Here is a 24063-nt window from a genome sequence, read left to right on the forward strand (position 1 = left end):
TGTCTGCGTTCATATGTTGTGTCCACTGGGGACTCCTTTCTTCTTCTGTCACAATCCCCCCCAACTCCCCAACTCACTCCCTATTGTTTGAAGACACACGTACAAAGCCGCCAAACACTTTACATGCTGCATAAGCTCTCACAGAAACATACAGCGATGAATTAAATATGTCAGCTACTCGGGTGGAGCCAAAGGAAGTAAAAGGTGGAATGAATTAGTAATGCCCAAAGTCCAAAGAGAGGAACTGAGAAAAGAAGTGAAGGATCCAGAGGTGAAAATTTAGGATGTAAATTATCTTCTTCCTGTGTTACGCTTGATCGCATTTGTAGGCTACTCGCTGGTTCTAAACTAATATTAGGAAATAATTGAGCTTTGACAGCTAATCTATAATCATTTGTCTGCTTTCTTAATATATGCTACAGTCTTCAGCTTTATTCTGACATGTCTTAATTCTATGTAACATTTTCTCATTTGCAATTATATTATGACTCAATGATGACGCGTGCGAGTCTTTATTTGCTGAGATGGACTGACTGCCAGGTGACCTGAACAGACAGATTCCCCATCTTCCCCGTCATTCCATCCATCCTTTAAGTCTCTTCTCCTCCCTCCTTGGGAAGTCTTTGCATTCTACTTTGCGCTGAAAACCCGCGGGCCTCTTCAGACGCCTCGATAATATTTTGAAAGATTGTGAGCTCGTCTAAAGCTCAAGAAGAAAAACACAAATGCCGCAGTGAGAGACGCATCTCCAGAGGGATGGAGAGAAGATAGCAGCAGACAAGCGAAGAGGGGAAGCTGGGAAAACGACGATTATGTGGAGTTGGGGGAGGATGCCGGGTGACGTGTGAAGTAATGAGGCCAGAATGGGGGCTGCAGCTGTGTCATGTCCGGCAGACCACACACGAACACACGTCCACGCACACACATGCTGAAGCCAGCCAGCCAGCCAGCCAGCCGTGGGGACTTCAGAATGACAAACGACGAAGTGACAAATGTGTCTGTGGGGAACAGGGCTGCAGGAATGGAGAGTTCTGCGGGGTTAGGCGAAAACGTGAAATCTCACAACGCAACATGCACTCGATAGGCGAGGGAAGCTGACAGAGTGTGTAAAGACACACTGATGTGAGGCCTAAGTGACTGGTCAGTCCTGCTGGATGCATGTCCTGCAAGACGCAAGTCTGATCTACATCTGTCACCATCGGGCACAATAATGTCTGATCGAGCGATCTCTGTGGGATCAAACATTTTGAATGCTCTCTCTCACACACACACACACACACACACACACACACACACACACACGCACACCCTCCCGAGAGATTGGTCATGTCAACCTACTGTGTCTCTCCTTTATTGATTTGTTATTTCCTCCTTGCTCTGTTTTGTGCATCTATCCAGGGGTGTTTATAAGATGTCCTCTGGGTCAAAAACACATAAGAGGGGAAGCGGGGGGAGGGAGAATGAGAGAGAAGGGAGCGATGGAAGGACCGACAGATGAAGCGGGTCGGAGGGGGTTGAGAGATAAGAGGTTTGTCACCAGGGGTTATTGCATTTATCACGCTGCGTATCGACTCACCCTATAGGGGTGGCGGGGGTTCTGGGTCGTGGTGTCAAATAAGCACACGATCACAGAAGAAAACATACATTTTTGCCAACTTTTGTGTTGGTTTGTCCTCTTTGTTGCACATAAAACAAGGAACTGTTGAAACATAAATTTCATATGGAGACACAGCAGCTGGCAGCCAAACTACCGGGTGTCCAAGCACTAATTGGCATCGTCTCCCTCTGAGATGCAGGATGGGGTCTAGATGAACACACGCACACACACACATAATACAGAAACTGTGGCTGAAGGACACAGGAGCATGGGAGAAGACACGGCAAGACAAGTGGGGAGAAAAGTGAAGAGGAAGCAATGGTATCGATCAAAGAGAATGAGCAGGCATACAGCTAGAAGAATGAGAATGAGAGAATCAGCTGGTATCAGAGAGGGATGGGGGATTGAGAAATAGGAGGACAAGTCAAGGGGAAAACAGTGAGGACAAGGCATAATCCCCCCATGTAGAGTTTAATGGTCTGGCCCAGCGGTCGAGCACACGGGTGGGAAGTCTGAGAATGGATCGATCCAACATCTCAGACAGGGGTGGATAACTTTTCGTCTTTGAGAAAGAGCTGTGAAGGCAAGAAAGATAAAGTTGGGGCAAGGTGACGGGAGGTATGGTAGAGAGAGAGAAAGGAGATTCAAGAGGGAGAACAGTTGGGGTGGTAGAAGTGAAATGAATTATCTCTTTAATCTGTTTGATCATGCAGAATGCCTGTCTGGGCAATGTAGAGTGTGGAATATGCCAAGTGTGTCACATGGCATCAGTCAATTTGCATACATGCAAGTATAACCCTCAAGGTGCAAATAAGGGCCTGAGCCAATCTGCACCACACTGTGCAGAATCAAGTAAATGCACAAAAAGTTGAACACAAGTTTGCAAAAACAAATGAATCCATTTCACTTCATCTGCGATCCAGTACATCTAATCTCCTGTTTTTACTCAGTTTTATCACAATGGCTCTCCAAAAGACAAAAAACATTATGTCTGAATGTTTACAGGTAATAAACGTTTAAATTATCTTAGCATGATACGCTGTCTATATCCGACTTGCCAGAAGTCTATCTACATCTGCACTGACGGGATCTACATTTGCTTTTGTGTATTCAATATTGAGTCAAAGAAAGAAGAAAGTAATTATTTTTTTCTTACACACAATACATCAATGGAGGCAGCACACTTAAGGGCAGCTTACAACCACATTTACCCTCTCTGAGAAGTTAAACAGCCCCACAAATATACCAATCTGTGCAATCCCCTGCCAGGAGATTTAAGAACTCACCGATCTTTCATTTAAAGTCATTTTCATTTACTTTCACAGCCTTTTCCAAAAGACGGATAACATTTCTCCACATCCCGTCCATCTCCCATCCCTTTACTTTCACTGACGTCCCTTCATCCCGCCCTTCCTTCCCCACCCCTTGCGGTGAAAGTCACATCGGTGAGCGGCACGGAGCTGAGAAATCCCTTCTCTCTGAGGAAGGAGATTAGGAGAGAGCACAGACATCTGGATTTAAATAAAGACCACTTTCCCCTGTGGGGCTCATCCTTAAACAGGGAGCGGTGACGGACACACTCCAGATGATCAGCATGAGCATTAGCATGTGGGAGGGAGGAGCAGCAAAGGAGAATGATGCAAGGTGGAGATAACATGCCTGCGTGTAAAAAGATGTGTGTATGTGTGTCACAATATGACCAATCTGCACGGAAGAGCACAGCTGGAATATAAAGTGAGATTTCCTTTTTAGATTTACAATCTTGACGCACAAACATACACACTCGCATATCTGCCTGATAAAATGCAAATACTGACAGCTGACGGTCAGTGGCGGCGCTCTGGCGGGACAACAATGCATGGGAGAAGGTGAAGACGTCCCAGAATGCTCCAACCTCCATCCCACCAAGCAGATGCACCCATGATTCTCATGTGGCAAACGATGCGTTTGCATACCAACACACACGCTATATCACAGAACAGAAGATTACAATATTTCCTCAGCAGGCCTGACAGTAATCCAATCGTGTTGAGGTTTTGAGACACTATAGAGTAGATAAAGAACCCCCACATACTCGTATTAGACACGCATTAAGCAATTCATTTATGGTCTCATGCCGCTTTTATTTTTTCTAGCTTGCTGCTTTGTCTGGTTTGACTGCTTACTTAACATGTTTTACTTTTGGACATCTTCAAGACAAAAGAAACATTTTAAAGCCTGCAATATTTCAGAAATGTCTAAATTGGAAAATGTAAAGCTGACAGAATAATGAACACTGAAAACACACAAGCAGGCATTATTCTCTTTGTACATTTAAATTCTGGAATGTGCTGTGTCTTTACTGAAAACTTATTTTCCATGCATCTTTACAATGTGTATTGGGATTGCCTTCTTGAGAAACAACTTTCTGAAATTCAGCAACAGTCAAATGTTTGGATGCAGGTTCCCATGGGAAAGGTTTGGAGTCAAACTCAGATTTTAAGCACGCACAAAGAAACTATTCTTTCTGGGGTTAAACTGCAGCACATTTGTACGCACGTATGCAGACGCACTTGTAGTTTGCAGAAATAAAAATATGTGAATACAAACAAACTAAAAAAATAATGCAATGCCAAAAAAGCAATCCTAACACACATAAACAAACATTAAAACCCTGAAACTTTGTACTCAAGGAAAGAACAACAGAGGACAGAAGAGCTAAAAATCAGTGCACTTAACATGCATTATTAATAGGCTACATCGAGCTTCCCTGATTTACAGACCAGGACCCAAAATGAGGTGTAAACCTGTTTCTGGCAGATTGAATCCAATCTCATAAGCGTACCGTTGTGTTTTCAGGAGCACATTTCCAGGGGTGACACTAATGCCCCTTTAGTGAGGATGGTATTTCACAGAATTATTCACGGTTTATCTTTGATTTATGTGGATTCCCTTCGCTGTGTAATCAGAGAGGTGGTTCATGCATAAATATAGAGCATTATTGCACGTTTTCCTTTAAGACCGTTCCATTCATTCTCCCGCTCTCAACACTTTAATTAGGCCAAGAGCAGATTAATCATCTAAGAACCATCGCTGTGATTTTAGGTATGTAGTTTTTAATCCATGCCAGAATAAAGCAGCCAGAACACTAATTTGCTTACTAGTTCAGCGGGAACCTCTCTGCATCCATTAGTTTTGTTGGATTTACAAGCACTTGAACTATTGCTCTTAGAAAATCAAATATACAATTCGTTTTCATGTCTCTCAGCAAAGCACCTCATCTGAAACGTTGCATCCCGATATATTTTTTTTGTTGTGATGTGATGCATGTTACACTCTAATGAAACTTTTCTTGTTGTTCAGGGGTTTTTGTTTGGTACTGAAGCAGGCCTGAGGTCCCGGCCTCAATCAAAATGTGGCAGGCAGAAGTGCAGAAGAGAAATTGAAAAAGGAGCGAAGCAAAGAAGAAAGGCAGAAAAAAAGGATTCAGTGACTTAAAACTGCAATTTGTCTCATGAGGTAGAGACGGAGAATAGAGGAAGAGCAGGAAGGTATAGGATGAAAGACCAGGTCACAAGTAATACGACTTGAGCAGAAAGACAAACAGACAATCAGTCACTGAGAAAATAAAGTGTTCATTATCATGGGCAGCAGATCATAAAGAGCTTCCTACACCAGGGCTCTGAAAGTGAAAAGCAAAAGAGGAACAAGAGTTTATGGACTAGAGCAGTGGGGAGTAGGTGTAAGTGGAAAAGTACAGCGGAGGATGAAGGGGAAGATGCGCACAGATAGGAGAAGAAGCATTGTTTTGCTCACTGGCGAGGTCCTCCTCTGGCCCATGATTCATTGCAAATGAAATGTCACCCTGGCAGGCAGTAATGCAGGCCGGCTCGCTCCCCTGCAGCCTAATTGAATTTTACAGGCACATAAACAACAGTCAGCCAGTGAGAGAGAGAGAGAGAGAGAGAGAGAACGGGAGAGAGAGAGATTACTGATGCTAGTGTTTACAGGTGGAGGCTTCCGATGTTCCATAAGAGTGTGTAAGGGCCTCTGGGGAACTATAGCACAAACTACCCAGATGGAGGGGAGGTCAGATCAGACCCGCTGCTAACACGACTCCCACAAGACACACGCGATGGCATACAGTCGAACCGTGACACTAAAGCTGTCTGCGCTTCCAGACATATTTCCTAAATTACAGCACGCATTTAACAGAATTACCAAAGCCACTAGTTAAAGTGCAGCCATGAACAAGGACGCCATTATACGGTGAGCATAATTCACTGCCCTCCTTGCACATTGTGAGGCTCTTTAAGGCAGGTTCATGGAAAGGATCACGTAATGTGGTGCCAATTATATACTTATAAGCTTAATTTCAATGAGTTGCAATTAATTGAACTTAATTTATAAACATTGTGTCTTGGTTGTTGTTTTAAATCCAAAAAATACTTGCTTCTTGCTCTGGGGATTGTCTCCGAAGACTATTTTTATCCGTGTAAGACCATTGGACAGTTCTTTCCTAGGAATGAAATAGAAAGTAAATACTGTGTCATTTGTATGGAAATAAGCCACATTCTGGAAACCATTTGCTGAATTTCCAAAGTAAATTATGCTTCAGTGTTTTTTCCCTTTATTGGAGGAGGTTACGTTAAGGAAGATGTCTAGCAAGAGCTTTTTCCAGCAGATGACAGCCACTGAGGATGGGTATGGGAACAGTCAGTGGTGCCCCCCCCGGCAGCCCAGAGGGCCAGGTCAATTTGTCCTATCCTCACAGAGGACATCACCTCCTTGACAGTCGGGCAGCTTGCCAGGCACAGAGGAAGGCATGTGCTGCGCCATCAGAGTAATTCCTGTACCAGCGGTCAATGTCTTTAAAATTAACACATCAGATTTAGGGGCTTGACAGAACCTTTCATTAATAGCTCTATGACATGAGGCCTGCTTAAAGTGATTTTTATTACTGAGGCATATGCCACTTTAATTCCCCTGAAATCATCATTCTTTATGAAAATTACACAGCTCAATCACTTCAAATATATATATAAAAAGGAAAAGACATAAAGGGCCAATTTGTTCAGGAAGCTCAACAAAAGCAAATCATCACAGGAAGTGACAGTGGGTTTATCTTACTGCTAACAACACAGTGTATTTATATATATTTTACAAAATGCCACTACCCTCTTTTACAACAGCAATACAGCTGATCCCTCTGGGTTTCTGCTCCTGTGTCAATTTCATCCAAGAGCATGTGGGTACCTGGCGGATGGAGGGAAATATAAAAGGGAAGAAAGTGGGAGCCTTCACTCCATTTATTGCCACTTACAGATCTGACACAGCCTTGTGCAGGTTTCCCTGACCGGCTCACTAACAGATACTACATACAGAGCAGCAGCCTTTTATGGGAAAAGGGAACGTGTAATTCTACAGCTTGCAGGTACGCTGCTCACAGAATCAAGTGGAAGCTGCGCATTTTATTTTGTCACTGCCTGCCAAAATGGGATTTGAGCCGGACTCCCATACACACAGCTCTTTGGCTGGGAACTCTGATGCTGGTGGCAGGGAAGTCTTGTTGCATGTGTAGGTTTTCAGATGTCACCCTACAAGTGGAGTGTGAAATATGAGAGAATATATTTTTAAGTATAAAAAAATCCCAGGCTTAAAAACAGAAGGTAATGGAAACTAATACTGATATTGATAATACAGAAGCGTTACCATTATATTTACATAGTGGCAAACCTCTCTTTTAGACTTTTTTGAGAGCTAAAAGTGGAGGACATCAAGTTAAAAATGCTTACCATGTTAGAAAGCCGAGTGCACCCTTGCATTTAATTCACATCCTACATCATATAATAAAAAAAATGAACACTCCGGCTCCACTGTTGCATCTTCATCCCAAACAATTAATTTTATTTTTGCTCTCCAGCAACTCTCCTTTGAGACATGACGTGCTTCCATTGTGCCTCCAACTGTCAACCTGTCATGCAAAATGTTTGCCTTTCAATCTAGCAGCAAGCAAATGTGCATCAGTCTGTTTTAACAACCCACAGTCTGCTTATTCATCTCCCTATTTACCAGGTATTCTGCCTGTTTTTGCCGCCTGTCCCTCCTCTGCCCATCCGTCTTTCCATGTAACGGCTCACTGACTGGTCTGCCTACCTCTAGCTGGCTTAAAGTTGGTGCCACACAAACTGGACAAGATTTATCCTCGTGCCAAATGTGGATGAGACGACACAGCATAGATGGCTGGCAAGATGTGATAAGACAGGGAGGCCCAAATAACAACACTGAGTGTGTGGGTCTGCATGTGTGTGTGGGTTAAAAGCACACACATGCATTAGGTAGGTAGCAACTGTCACGTTAATTTGGTAAGACGACAAATATCCATCACATCCGTTTCATGAGCTGATACCTCATGTCCTCTTCGTCTCACGTAAAAGTGTTGAGAAGGTAATTACTGCTTGTCAGTTTGCGACGGATAATGTGGGAGTCTTTTCAATGTGTGTGTGTGTGTGTGTGCGTGCGCGCACACGCTCCATGTATCTGGCTCAGCGGGACTGAGTGCGACCTTCCCACCAAGCGGACCCCTCTCTTCCTCGCATTCGTCACCCTCCGCTTCCCTCCTTCTATCTCTAAATCCCACCATTGCATCATCTCTTCCTTCCCTGCAGCCATCCATTTTTCCTCTCGTCTGCCCGTCTTTGCCTCCGTCATCCCTTTATCCACCTGTCCATCTCTCATTTTGACTGGATGATGCATGCAGTCCTTGATCCCGAGCACAGGAAGAGGCTTCATAAATACCCCATCGATCACGCCGGCAGGGCCAGTTCAAACCACATGACACGCACAGCTTTGGTTTCCTGTTTGTACTTTTTTTTTTTCTGTGCCGTATCAACACACACACACACAGATACAGCATAGAGGCAAACAAAAGGGAAAATATAAGTATTCTACCATGTTTACACGTGTGTACATTTTTCCATCTGTAATGAGAAGAAACAGTGAGCATCTTTGTCGGCAAACATGCGTGTGTGTTTGCATAATTCCTGCCAGGTATTATCTATGCATCATGAACTTGTGCACAAATAAAACAGAACATTCAGCTTATGTGTAAACATGTAGGTTGTGCATGAACAGACTAGCCAATAATTCCTCCTCCAAGAGGTTCTGCATATATACATATACGTGTACATGTGTGTGTGTGTGTGCGTGTTGCAAAACATGCACACACACTGTGTGAACTCATGCTCTTCCCATGTCTGATTTTTCAATCTGTGCAAACAGCGATGGTTCGTTGCACCGCTTCGACTGAGTGTTCCGCTCGCCGGCCTCTCGGTGTGTCCTGTGTGATGGATGATAGGGAAGGACAATAACTAATTCAACAGTTGATTTACATTGTTATGGATGGTGAGCAACACAACACACAGGAACACGGAGTCAGAAGTGAGAGTTGTGACAACCAGTCAACACGGCTCATGTTGATTGGCTGAGGCGTCGGTCCGTCATGCACCAACAACCGGAGCGAAAACCTCTCGTTGAGCATCAAAAGAGATCTGATATAGAATTCTCAACATAACACAACATAAAATAGAATATACAGATGAAGACAAAGTAAGAATGTGTGAGAGGAGGGACAGAAAAGAAAGATTTGTTTTGCAGATTTGTTTTTGTCCTTTAGATAATTTTTAAAATCCGCTCACATGGTCAGTTTTCCTCTTCATTACTCGGTGATAAAAGGAGATGACAGGAAATTAAACCTCATTAAGTCAAGACACAATAGCTCTGAGACTTTCAAGATAATACCTCCTTATTTCTGCCTGTTATTTTTTTTTGGTATGGCAATCCAGCTTTGCCATGTTTCTAAGTATATATCAGATGTTCAGGACAGATTTAAGGTTAGCCAAAGCAATCCCATGTGGTATTAGAAGAAAAATCCGATCCTCGACCGAGTGTAATTGCCAACAGGGATTTAGCAATAAAGGAGACAGATGGGGGTAAAGCAGGATTCCAGCCTTTTGCGTTCGTGTTATTTCAAAGGTTTAACGTCACGAATCTTCAAGTGATTTAAACTAAACATTTGATTTAAACAAACAAGAGGTAAATAATATGTACTACATAATAAGAGAAGTGGGAGAAGCAAAGAGAAGCATACGCAGCATGTTTGGCCTGTGAGAACTACTGAAATAAAAGATAAAGTCCCGGTACATTTTAGGATGACGTTCGGTTCTGAGCTCGACTCCCCTCTCATCGGACCAGAGGCTCTGCAGGAAACCTCTATTCCACCGCACAGTGGAAATGTCCCATAACCCACCCATAACACTCGCCTCAGGACACCAATCACTTCACACTGCCCCCCCCGCTGCGAGTGTGTGCATGCAAGAGAGAGGGAGACAAAAGGAAAGCACCATGGAGAGAAAAACCAATGCTCACCTCCACATGTGTAAAGAGAGCATTTATTGATTATTCAAATGGCGCGTATGGCAAATCTCCCACATCTCTCTTTGAATATGAGTATAGATTTAGGTTTTCATGCTCTGCTCCAGGATGTGTGAGCGCCTGAGTGACTGAGTGTTAACGAGCTTATGTATTCAAGGGTATTATGGGCTGTCTAATCAATATGAGGACTACAGGTGTCCGTGGAGCTATGCATGATTATATATCAAAACAATGAGTGTGTGTGTTTGTGTGCGTGTGTGTGTGTGTGTGGGTGGGTGGGTAGGCGTGAGGAGAGAAGCAGATGGAGTGGGTTTTGGACAAATATCGCACATGAGCCTGTGTGAGCGGGAATGAGCCCATGAATGAGCATGCGTATATGGAAGTGTTTGTTTCTGTGCATTCATGAGTGGTTGGATATGCAAATGTACAATATATCATAGCTTGCATTCACACGCATAAATGAGCATTTATGTGCACAATCATAGAGGATTGGTGGACGTGTAAGAACGAAGGAGGTGCATTGTAAGAGAGGATAACAAACCTAGGAAGGGGGGGGGCAAGATGGCACAGGCCAGAGTGCCAGATTCCCTCTGGCCTCAGGGGGAGGGTACACAGTCCTCACGGCAGGCCCCTCAGCAGCGGCTGTCACTACAGAGCACACAGCTCACACAGTCCCAAAAGAGCAGCAACAAATCGTGATGGCATCAAAGTAATCGGAAACACACGTCACTGTTAAACAACATAATTACGATTGTGATAATCAAAATGTATTTATCATAGATGAAAACTGCATCTCTTATTTTTGACAGCTGCTTTCTGAAATCGCTTCCAAAGATTTGTTTTTTTATAATGTTATATATTGACTCATTTTACTTCGACAAACCTCACAAGTCCTTGCGATGCATGGCACTTCAACATGTCAACTAACGAGAAGCAATGGATGAGCTGTTTGGGGAAAAAAAGCATCCTCAAGTCTAATTTTGCGGATCTGAGCACCTGCTCAATATATTATTATTATGGGTTTGATTTTTTTTAAATCTGTGACCACGGCAAGACCTGCAGACTAAAAATAATTTTTGCCTCTGCCACGTCAAGGCTGGATCCTGTAGAGGGCGCGTTGTGTACACTTGTCGTCTTCTGACCATTTTCATGGAATAAGTACATTTTGCAGAGGTTAAATGGGAGCAGGCAGATCTATAGACTGATCCCACATTCATTTGGAACAGATGTTGAGTTATTAGTGGAGGTTGAATAGGGATTGGAAAGAGCAATTGCGCAACGGCGCCTTCTCACCGATGATAAATATTTAACAGAGAAGGAGGGATGCACATGCATGGTGGTGTGCATGGTGTGTATCCGAGCCGAGATTGCATGTTTCATTTCCAGGCAGCCCACGCCATTCCCCGAAGCCTGCGAGAAGAAAACTGTCCCCAGGTCACACACTTGCTTATGCATTGTGACAAGTCTCAGATGCGCCACTTCAGGACACACAGAATTACGCAGTCTGACATAATCACACTTATCATCAGGCTAATAGGAGGCTTGTCTTCACTCAACCTGTCGTGGCGAGTGTTTTCACCCATCACCAACGTGATGGGGGGGGGGGCGCAGCAGTCAAGTGGCATCACATTACACGAGTTAGAATTCACAGATGACTCTAATATCATCATTCAAAAGCATATTCTAAATAAGCTCTATATTGATGTTGAAAATAAATATATATATATATATATATACTGTATATTACAGTGTATTTAACTTGATAACTTTCAAACTTGGAGCTGCAGTCACAGAACTTGAACATTTTGTGAAAATAATGCACCATAACCTTTATGAGAACACAACATCCGTCTCACACCGGTTAGATACGTCTCCTTGGAGATGCATCCGTCGGCTGAGTTGTTAATCTTCCTTCACTGTCCCATTTTGATTTATATTTTATTGTCACAGCTTCATAGCATTTCTATTTGCTGCGGGGGTAGCACTGGGTCTCCACAGCATACATTACATTTGTCACTATGCTCGGTTCACATTTTATACTTTAACCTTATGATTGAATCAAGAGCGACTAAAATGAGAGCAACTAATCTTGGGCTCCTCCATAGAGCAGCATTCTAAACACCCTTGTCTTAGAATCGTTGTTAACTGAGTAAAAAGTGGGAGAAGAAAGAAGGTACCGGTGAGGACAGGAGCGAAGCTGGCTTATTTGCCTTTCAACCTCATTTTGTCGCCTTACTAACATCATCTGTCATTTAGTTCTATTAAAGGGTTGCTCTTGCATGATATTTCTCTCCTTAAATGAATGTGTGCTTCGGCTCAGTGGTCATGAGTGAGGCAGAAAGAAATGAGTCTGTCATGTTGTTGAGATAACGTGATTAAGCGGAACGCCAACCTTTTCCAACTTTGATGCATTTGTGTATTTAATTTATGGGTCTGGTGTGAATGGAAAGTGGTTGGAAAAGGCAGAGGAGAACGCCTCCTCTTCCTGTTTAACTTCCTTTCCTTCATTGCTTACTAATGATCATTATTCCTCCTTACACGTACTCTCGTTTTTATCTCCCCCACATCAGTCCTCTTGTATTAACGTCTGTTTTTTCCTTCCAACCTCTAAACCCGATCAACCAACACTAATTTATTCCTGCTGGCTCCTCCCTCCTTCTCTCCTTCTCACTCAGTAATCTTGCACATGAATTAAACCACCATTGAAATCATTCTTATTTTACACCTCACATTTAATGTATTCAGTTCAATCTTTTCTGCAGCTCTGTGTAAAATGTATATATATATATATTATTCCCAATAATTGGAGTTATTTCCTGCTTTCCTTTGTCATTTGCCAATCTCCTTTCTTTTTTGCATCACTCTCAGTAAAGAAAGGCAAGGGAAGAATAAATGGCAAATGTTTGGCCTCCCACTTTTTTCCAAGATCCCCGAGACATTTTAATGGTCTGTCTGCAAATCATCATGCATGCATGGCTGCATGTATATGGGAATATCTTAAAATTTACGTCATCGCGTGCAAATGTTTGTTGGTCTGAGTGTGCCTTTACTCCTACTGCCCACTTGCTATTTGACAGATGCTGGTCTTAAAAGAACACATTTGTTTCTCTCCCAGGACAACGTTAATTATTTACCATGAAAGCTGAAAAGAGAGATGACTAACGGTCACCAGTGACATAGCAGGAGAGCGAACAAATATGAAAGATGGAGGGAGGGGGAGGACCAGATGGGCAGGGATGGCATCAAGCCAGGGTGAGCTGTTGTAAAGAAATTGTTTAAAAAAAAAAAGAAGTGTGTTTGACGAAAGAAGAAAAGAGACTTGGACGCTTGAGAGGGAACATGGAGACGGTAAGACATAGCAGCTTTGAGAGGGAGGAATTCATTTTAATTTTCTTAGAAAGGTACAAATCAATTGGAGGGAAGCAAGGGAAAAGTGCAGCACAACATCATAAAAGTCGATGAAGGAAATATGACCGCACTACTGTCCGAGGCAAAAATAAATAAAATAAAGATAGAGAGGGCATTACAAGAAGTGGCAACAGACAGAGGAAGACATGAGTCAAACAGAGCGAGTGCCTTCACAAACATATGATTGGAAACTAGTGCCAAAATTTTAGACCACACGCACACACACACACACACACACACACACACACACACACACACACACACCGTCTGTTGCTCTTGCAACTACATACACATCAAATGAATCTCAAAGCCTCTCAAGCAGATTTCAACCTGATAACCTTCCTCAAACCACCTCACCCTTCTGTGTGGTCATCACAAGTAGGGGTGGGTGGTGGTGGGGGGGGGCAGAAGCATCATATTAGAGGGAAAATTAAATTGAGAAGGGGTAGGGGTGAAAGGGTGCGGCATGTAAAGACATGAGGGGGGAGACAAGGGGGGAAAAGGGATGGCGTGCTGTAAGTTGCAGAGGGAAGGAGAGCAGTGTGGGCCCGGAGCCGGATTGTGGTGCAGAAAACAACAGAGATAATAAGGGAATCTGCTGAAGGCATGCGCCGCACTCAGTAATTACATGGAAAGAGCAGCCTGCCTTAATTAGAACAGGATGGAGCTCAAGAGTGAGAGACAAATACACAAATACACACGCACATGAAGCACAGAACTTGCAAGGTGAATTATTACATAATTTATTTGTGCCTCTTTCTGTTCCTGCCGCTGGCATTTCGTAATGAGACTGGAGAACAAGCATGTGCTCATCACCACAATTATGCAGTGAAAAGAGTGCGGGGTCTGGCTAAGAGCAACAACGCCGTGTGTGTGTGTGTGTGTGTGTACAGAGAAGTGTGCCGAGCAGAGAACTACAGGATGCTTCTCCGCTCTATCACTTCTGATTGCTCTGTTATTTAATTCACTTGACTTTCCCTTTCAAAACCTTTATTAGACTGGAGGAAGCTCATCGGGCACAGATGATAATTTTCAATTATATTCTTCACATTTATACTGCTCTTCACTACTTAAAGCTGGTCAAGTGCCTCCGAAGTCATCCAGTCCTCTAAGCAACTGGGGATTATGAGGTTCTCATTCACTTAATGTGACAGGATACACCGCCCCCCCTTCATTTCATCTCTATATAGTCTACTTGTGGAGGCTCAATTTTCAAAGACAAAATGAGCAAAGTCATCTGAACAGAGAATAATACAGAATAATCTCCTCGTTTTACTCACTGTATGCCAAAATCTGGTTACTTTTTCAACAAAAGGCTTCATTCAAAGCCTCACTGCTGTGTTCGTCTGGATTCCACTGAAAGCTGCCCTTTAAATTATCAACAGCAGAAGTTCAGTGATGTGATGAATCATATGAGAAGTGCAAACGTCAAACCAATCAATATCATCTCTCATTCCCTTTAAACAACAGCCACACTTGTCTTCACTGAGCTATAGGTTGCTGGTCTCTGGTTTACAGGCCTTCAGCTTCCACCGTCTCCCAACCACCTCATCATCATCAATAAGTTTCCCAATTTAAAAACGGTTTCTTAAAATCAGTTTTTTCCTGCATCTCTGTTCGACTTACAATCGTATTACTCACTTTGTGTACACAACAACAATGCTGATTGCATGGAAACATTATTGTTTTGCATATTTAAAAAATAACAATCATAAGGAAGCAATGGGCATTGACTCTTCAATCTGTTTCTCATTTCCTGTCATGCATCTCTGGCTGTCCTAAATAATTAAGGCAAAAACATACACACGGAATTGATCAGCCTGAAGATGTAAAGTGTGTTACAAATAAAATGTATTATTATTAGTATTACTAAGATGGTTCAATGTTGAATACTAATTATGTGAATAATTATATAATAATTGTAATAGGACATTTCTTGGCGCTGCCTCCAGTACACCTGCTGCTTTGTTCGGTTACATGTGGCTCTGGATCAGAGCATGAAACATTCAATATGTCATATTAAAAATATTTAAAAAAAATAGATGAGTGCCTGAATACAATGAAATTATTATTTTGCTGACTCCATAATGTATAAATATTAAACTAACATGGAACAATCATCTCATATTTACAGCCTGAGAGTGTATGGAAAACAATTACACATTTAAACACAAACATTCGACAGCTCAATAAAGTCCGTCAGTATTTTGAAAAGGAACTCAGTTTGGTATCAGCATGACAGGAGCAGAAAAGTTAGAGAAGTAGCATTGAGGCAACGGATGCTGAAGTCACTGCTTCAGAGTGTGTAGCAACAATCCGCTTCTCACTGAACAGCAGTGTCTGCTCATGCCCTTATCAGTAGCTGCTCACTGGCTGCTCAATATTATTGACCAGTACTTAGAAAGTTAGTACATGTGTAACACAAACAGAGCCATGGGTAAATCAGTCGTGGCTCCAAACCTACACTCAGAGCGATGTTGTGACTGTTGCCACGTTTCACAGCTGTAACTAATGCACATCCCCCAATCATTGCAACGTTGGCGTGGTTGTGACATACAGTGGCTGCCGTAGTCGTTCGGCCCACGACCATCAGGTGGCACAGAAACAATGTCCTTATTCCAAAGAGGGGCCGACCCAAAACCTGACCCGAACGTGTCTTTCTCTTTAGCTGAACACACTGAAGAGTACAGTGTGTGTGTGTGTGTGTGTGTGTGTCTTCACATTATGTGTGTGTAAGTAGTAACAGAGCCATTCTTTTTAGTGTAGTTTAGCGGAGCATTACGGTTGATCAATAGCTCTGGTGCAGTGGGAGATGTTGGCATCGGAGCCGCATATTTATGCCGTTACAGCTGAAGTGAGAAATTAGGTACCGCAGAGGAAGCGAACGCTAATATGGGGGATATAAACACAGGTGGGAGCAACAAAGGTACTGCATCTACCGTCTTTGTTGGTGCTCTCTCTAGGAGTCACACACCTTGTCTAGCTTCACTCCTTTTGTAACAAAACTGGCTAATCCTGTTCCTCCTCGCATCCTCATTCTCTGCCTGTCAAATATTCTTCACTCAAATGTGTTTTTCCTGACTTAAACCCTCAGGTAGTGGCTTTTAGTTTGGGCTTCTTTTGAATCAGTTCTGCGCCATTAACAACATAAATTATTGTTTATTACAGGTCAACCAAAAGATGCTATGTAATTCACATACTTTAGTCAAAAGTAAGTATTTACATGAAGTGAAATTATTAGGGAAATGAGATGATGATGATGGTAGATTGATGGTAAAATCAGCAAATGCGAACAAGCTTCGACATTCAACAAGCTATCTGAGTTCTAGACTGTAGTAATACCATTGCTGTAACGTTCTAGATTGTAGTAGTAATAGTAGTACCATTGTAGTACTACTGTGTTCCAGACAGTAGTAGTACCTGGGCCGAAGCAGTATTTTTTGTAGATGTTGGAAGGGGAGTTATACACTATAATTGAATCAAGGGTCAGAAATCTGTCAGCAGTTATTTGTGAATCTAATCAAGGAGCACAAAATGAAACTGTCCACAAAATGTAATTTTACTTCTTGTGGGGTTTTAAAAATCGTGCCAGTTTGAGGTGTATGCACACAAAGACCCACCACTTCACAGTGGTCCATAAATAGTATGTTCTTCAGAAAATAAGGTTAACCGGGTGAATCGACAGGAGATGCAACACATGGGAGACAGCAGCATGCTGTTAATTCTGTAGCGGCTCCTCATTAAATCTGTCCAAAGTTAAAAGGACACAGGCATTTAGAAAAAAATAACATCAATAACATTTTGTCCTCACATTGTTCTGTTTGCCTCCGCCTTTCTTTCTTGGTGTCTCTCTCTACCCAATCAAATCTGCTTTTTAAAACTCTTTAGACATAAATGCAAAGGCAAAATGCAAAAATGTGCACGTTCGTCATTTGTGTTGTAAAGATGTGTATTTGCTGTTACATTAATTTGTGGAGGCTGCAAAACAAGAAAAAACATCAATTCCCCTTCTAAACTAGCCATAGATGGATATAGTAAAATTTTCATATTAATACTGGGGCCTGTTCTGCCTGAAGAAGACAAAAAACATGGAACAAATTTACAAACTGAGCCATGTGTTGAATATTTCTCTCACAAAGTCAGACCAGCTGGTATTTCTCACAGCTGTGACCATTTCCAGCACCTGTATCTATCTATAAACCATCATCAGTGCTGACATCTCAATCACCGTCAAATGTCACAAAGATAATCAATCATTTTGCCAATAGCCCATAATTAAATCTGACTTTACAGAGAGGATGAAATGGAGAGAAAATAAAACATGAACTCAGTGAAATAAAATGATGCAACCCACATTGCATTGCACAAAAATGCAAGATGGACTGTGAAAGCTAACAGCACTAGTCAGATGATCAAACTGCTGCTACTGTATGAGCAACGGGTAGTGATGCCACACGTTGCACAAAGACTTTGCACTGAACATGTTTCATGTAAGTGAGTGTGTGGCGAGTGCGCTGTATAATGGCACACACTGTATGTGTTTGCGCCATTTAGGCTGTTGTGTGTGGAAGTGAGCAATCTCACGCTGCTTAAGACTGTCCGGGCCTATAGCTCACACGCAATATCTCAACTGTCGATATGTGTGACAGCAGTATTCGGAGGCAGGCGTAAAATAAGATCAGGTCGCTGTTACGTTGAAGCCCTAGGCAATGGTGTTATTGTCATCGCTGAACAAAAGCAGGCATGGATTTAAATAGACTGAGAAAGGCTTTTCTGTACCTTGATTGTGTCCATTAGAAATAATGTCCAATCTGTATCCTTCTCTTTGTGTCAACACTTGTGAACACGGTTTGATTCCTCCCCGTGTCTCCTGGTAACAGGGAACACGGGGAGGAATGGAGGCATCTTAGCCAGATGCCCCAACCACAACAAAATGCCTGCTGGTATGAGGGGCCCATTATCTGCAGTCTAAAGTTCCCGTTACCAGTTCTGATCATTACCCAGAGCTGAGGGTAGTGACCAGAGGGGAGGGTTGGAGCTGAGATCAAGAGATCTGCCTCCTGGTCCAGCTCCCTCTTCACCACCATGTTACAATGGCCTGTTGGAAAAACCAACACAGATTTCTACAGCACTCTTAAAGCCAGCTGAACTGTAATGGAAACAGTCATAATGTACCTGCTGGTGTATTATTGTAAAATGTTTCAAGGAAACGTTCAGGGTAGAAAAAAGTTGAAATGATTATATATTGGCCATTTGTTTCTCTCAGCAGCGTAAAGACTGATCTCATTTTTTTTCAAAGAACTCAAAGTTGAATTCTCTCTCTCTCTCTCTCTGATTGCTCAGTCCTTACCTTCACAGCTGCTGTGTCCTTCCTCATAGCCAGCGCTGCAGCTGCACTTCCCAATAGGCACAAGCCATTCCCCCTCAGCGCTGCAATGCATCCTGGAAGGGCTGTCCATGTCAACCTCAGAGTTGTTGACGCAGGTGCCACGGACCTCTACCAGCGTGGCGAAGGCGGCCTCAGCCACAGTGTCAGGGAACACTGCCAAGTTCTGGACTGTTGCGAGACAGCGTTTGTAGTAGACTCGCACGGCCACCAGGGCCACGCAGGCGCCAACATCCTGGAAAGCCAGGTGGAAGCCCTTCCGGTTGAGGTGGCCGATTTCCCGGACTTCCGTGTTCAACTTCATCTTCCTCTCACCCAGGTCACCCTGAGTAAAGCTCTCATCAGCAGCGATGGTGTCGATCTTGGTGTATCGGTCCTCTCTGGTCACACCCCGAAGGTCCCTATCTGATTCGACATACAGGAGGTTGAAGGTCTCCTTACAGGTGCCCGCCACGCCGGGAATGCTGTTGCAATCACGCAATGTGAACTGGAGCTCCACAAAGATGCGCTGACCACCTCGACGGGCCACCCAACCCGTCTGAAGCCAGTTGTTCTGTTGAGTGGGCTCCATCACGTTGCAGACCTGGTACGTACGGATTGGCTTGTACTTCTCATCCACTCCACTTATCTCTTCCCACTGATGAAAAAGAGACAGATAAGGGAAAGGGGGGGGGGGGGACAGTAGTATCAAAACAGCAAAGACAGTAGGGAGTTAGATGAGATAATATGAGAGAGTTAAAAGAAGGGAAAACGTGTAGAGACAGGGATGGTGAGTGTAAATGACGGAGAGAAGGAGAATGACACAGAACATTCTTGTGACATAATCTGAAGAGTGGGAGTGTGTTGGTGTCCAAAAAAAGCATTGGCAATCTTTAGAGAAAATGACAAACTGCACAATCGCAGTCATTACATCAGCCTGAGTGGTGTTTCTGGAACTACGGGTCAGGCCTGAGTCACTTTTTCAAAGTGTTTCTGTTAAACTCTGCCTGTCCTTGGGTCTAAAGATAATGGAATCTGAGAGGAGTGTTTGCTAAACGTTTGAGTTGCATCAAACTGAAGGGAGGAAGACGCAGTCAGAAAGATCGAAGGTGTGGAAACTTCAAATCTTATCTCACTTATTCACATGAAGTGTCAACTTGGCATTGAAACAATGACGTATTGATTGCTATTGGGTTATTGTGACTGGGTATGTGGGTACTATATTGTAATGATTACGATTCCACAGTGCTTTTGGATTATGCACCAAACGGAAATAACCAACACAACACAGTGAAAATAGATTATTGGTGATGGTGATACGACACACATCACTACTGCCGAGGGGACTCCATCAAAGGGGATTCAGTCGATTCTCTGTGAGACTCCCAGGCCATTAATCTAGAATTTAGTTTCACATGTGTTCCACCACATGGCGCCAGTGACTCAATCACACTGCACTAAACATTACATATGTGCACATGCACAATTCCCAATGCGTGTGGCTCACCATATATGCATTTTGGGTGTGCTGCTCACAGCAAGGCCAGCCTCCAGAGTGGAAGTGGGTAACTAATGGCTTCAGCAGTGGCAGATTATTGTAAAAGGGCTACTGCATTTGTCTTAAAGCCATAACTTAGCGCTGAGGTTTTTACAAGATGAAGTGGTCCCAGAGAAAAGGGGGCCATTTATCTGTGCAGCAGGTTTGGACACTGCAGTGTCCCCGCCCGAATTAGCACTGTCTATTAATAATAATGATGAGCTTCAGACTCGGAGAGAAGAAAACACAAGTGGTGAGAGAGATGGGGAATGAAAGAGTAGAGAACGTAGAGTACCAGAGGGATGAAATGGGGGGTTGGGTGTGGTCTGGGTCAGCTGCTAAGCAAGCAGCTGTGCCAAGTGAATAAAAAAATAGCCAAACACACAGACAATAAAAAATGCAAGCAAGCATTCTTACCCCATTGGGGGGATATGATGTCCAGCCCAGCTCTGCCTGTGTCTCTTTAGAGTTCAGCAGCACCACTGCAAGACATCAGAAGATAACCGATAAAGGGAAGATGTGGTTTTAAAAGCATTCACTCTGTATTGTCATAGCTTGTCAGGATTAGTGCACACAAAAAAACAACAAAAAACACAATAAATGCTAAGTCATGAAGAAAGAGTGCTCTTAATTTACACATCTATAACTGTGAATGAATATAAATGTAGCATTAACACTGAGAAAGTTTGATCCAGCACTTTCAAAGCAAGCCATGACAAAGAGTTTGCGTTTACTAGCAGCACAATCTATTATGGCGATTTCCTTTCAGACAGCAGAAAGGGAACCAGAGCAAGCCTCGACTCTTACATCAGCACCATGGATAGCGACACACAGCCACATGTAGATTACTCCAAAGAGCGTCACAAATTGAGATAAATATTTACACACCATTTTATTCTACTTCAATTTAATGTTTTTAGGTGGAAATAACACTCTGCATTTGTCCAATGTTAAATGCAAATTATCAGACACTGTCAATAAAAGGAAAGAGAAAAAAAGGTATATATTGTTTTCCAATTTGTTTTAGTTTTTGCTAAAACAATAATATTTTTAAAGTCTTTAATATATGAAATATTTCATTTATTCAATGTCTTATCTGATTATATTTTATGTATTTAAATCCAAGACATATGAATGAATATACCAAATTAAATAGCAATATAATCCAATTTTAATTATGAACCACACTAATAGGAAGCACGGTAGCTCCCTTATTTCCTGAAGTACTTCATCTCTCCGTTAAACCAAAGTTGCCATAGCCACAACATGCCACGTTGCAGTAGTTGTGATATCTTGGAGTCGTCTGTGCCACTGCTCTTTGTTTCATACCCGGTATTATGGAATAGCAGGAATAGCATGCAAGCCATTATCAGCACATTTATCTTCATGCAAAATGTATTAGCAACATCTGTAGTGCCATATGCTGCGTTGCATTAGTGCCTCATTTTTAAAGGAATTTGCAGATATCAAATTTACCAATGCTTTAAGCTATCTGCTTAAATAGACCCCCCCTCTAAGCCCCACCACCATCCACACAGTTATTGGCACTTTTGCAGCCTTAAGACAATGGTGGATCTTAAAAGCACCCTGTGCAAAGTCAGTTTAAGCCTTTGGATTCCTGGAAAGTGCTTCTTTCACTAAAGCACGTCACTGTGCTACTTGACCTCTCTTTTCCTTTTTGATGCTACACCACTTGAAGGACGCAGTTCTTCTCATGCAATTCTGGCATCCTTGACATGAGAATAATAAAGCTAAATAAGTGGCTGTATTGACATTTACAAGTGGTTTTTATTATTTACACCAGAATACACCGTTTCATTAAGGCCATCTGCTCAGGGTAAGCATATCGATATACTCTTTACATATTGCATACATTAAATCACCTATACACCCCTCAATGCGACTGCAGCTGACTTGCCGAGGACAGCAAATATGTTTTACTTCCTCGACCATCTGTTAACTTAACACATAACTTTATTGTTTTGAGTTTTAACACTGCTGGGTGACCAAAACATGGATCTGTGCTTAGCTGATAACATAAAGGCATTTGGAGAAGATTAGAGCAGGAGAGGCCAAAGGTGGTGAAGAGACACAGAGCGAGGCTGAGGCGGGAGAAAGTAATCAGTCAACGAGACAGGAAGAAGCAAGACTTTTGACATGAAAGCGAAATACAAAATAGTCCAGGAAACAAGAGAGGAGGACGAGGGATAGAAGTACATGAAGTGCAAATAAATGAATATGCAGTTAATACACAAAGGGTGCGGTGTGCCTTAGTGAGCAGTCAGTCAGTCAGAGCGAGACTCAGAGGACAAAATTGGCACTATGATCACACGCTGAATACATAAGTCCTATAATCACAGCCTAGTTAGGCAGACTAATGGGCCATTAGGGGCAGGAGGGCAAGAGAGAGACAGATGAGAGAGATACAAAGAGGAGAGAGGGAAAAAGGTTAAACAAGAAAATGTGTCAAAGAAAGAAAAGTTCTGCTTCTGTTGCCTACAGCTCTGACTAATAGCCATAACACATTAGCTGCTAAACAGCCATTTTAATGGCTGTTTCGTAATTGCTGTAACAATGTTGTAACAATGTGGATATGTGATCCAATGTTGCTTTTTATATCTGTTTCTCATCACTTATGCAGGACAGACATACAGACTTTCAGCTCTAACAGTAAAAAAAAAAAACAGCCAGATAACAGAAGAATTATTGTTGAATGACATTAGAAGGAGGCCTTAAACAAAAGAGGGCCTGTTAAAGTCAGATGATCAGAGGAGCTGATCATTCAGCTGCAGTTTTGATTGGGAAATTAACAATGAGAAGACATCAGAGAGGGCAGGTGAGCCTTAATGACTGGAGAGTCTGGAGTACAGAAAGTATCTGAAAGTATTGCCTGAATATAACAGTATTTCGGTTCAAAACTAAATTGAGAGACTTTTCAAAATTTCAAGCAGAACTGTCATCAAATTATTATACCTTTTCAAGATTGCTCCATCAACAAATGGTGATTGACAGACGGATGTAATGACATGAAGGATTCCTTATACCCACTCCTTAATTAATGGAGTATAATAAAGCACTGTATGGAGAATGTACCCCTTTACTCCATTAGTTCAATTAAATGTTTTGAGTTGTCCACCTCTTTCCATCACCCGGCTCTTTAGCGGGACCAGCAAATCAAAACGATGTTTACTGTATTTCATACAGTCAGAAACACATCTGACTGACATGCCACCAGAATGGACACCTGTTTCTAAGGATTTCATGCCAAACAAATGAACTTCATGCAGCATTATGACTTTTTGCCTCCATTCTGCGTTCTGCATTCTGCGCTTGGCCATATGCCTCGTTTCTTTCGGTCAAGCAGGTATTCATTCCAGGGTTTGCTGAGTGAGCTGTGAGCTTCGTCTTTGCTCGGCGTAGCAAAATCCGCAATGATATAGTGCAAGCCATTAGAAATATTGGGCTTCAGAGTGCTGTGGTGCTGTTTTTGTGTTCTGTCTGAAGGTCACTTCTCACTTCAGCAGAGCTCTTTTGTATGCGATGCATGGAGACGCTGGAATTTAGCAGTGAAAGTAGTGTGCTCTTGAGAAGAAATAAAAACATGTTTGTGTTTTTCCTCTTGGAAGTTTAATTGTATTAGTGTAATGCAGGCATCAGACTTCATTATTAGAAGAATGCAAACGTTGTTGCATAGGGCTGATTTCCAATGAAAGGTTTTGAGGGTGTAGGTTCCAAAGGATTGAA

General features: G+C 42.5%; 1 protein-coding gene across 1 annotated transcript in view; it reads right to left on the reverse strand.

The window, feature by feature from the left end:
* Nucleotides 1-810: 810 nt before the first annotated feature.
* LOC137903442 (ephrin type-A receptor 10) overlaps nt 811-24063 on the reverse strand; it is a 28857-nt gene continuing 5604 nt past the window's right edge. The window contains exons 2-5 of the mRNA XM_068747593.1: nt 20737-20801; nt 18768-19440; nt 18402-18515; nt 811-1031 (exon numbers count right to left, since the gene is read on the reverse strand). Coding sequence (XP_068603694.1) covers nt 811-1031; nt 18402-18515; nt 18768-19440; nt 20737-20801 — 1073 coding nt within the window. The remainder of the gene's footprint in view (nt 1032-18401; nt 18516-18767; nt 19441-20736; nt 20802-24063) is intronic.

This window comes from Brachionichthys hirsutus, chromosome 13 (genome assembly GCF_040956055.1).
Source record: "Brachionichthys hirsutus isolate HB-005 chromosome 13, CSIRO-AGI_Bhir_v1, whole genome shotgun sequence".
NCBI lineage: Eukaryota > Metazoa > Chordata > Actinopteri > Lophiiformes > Brachionichthyidae > Brachionichthys > Brachionichthys hirsutus.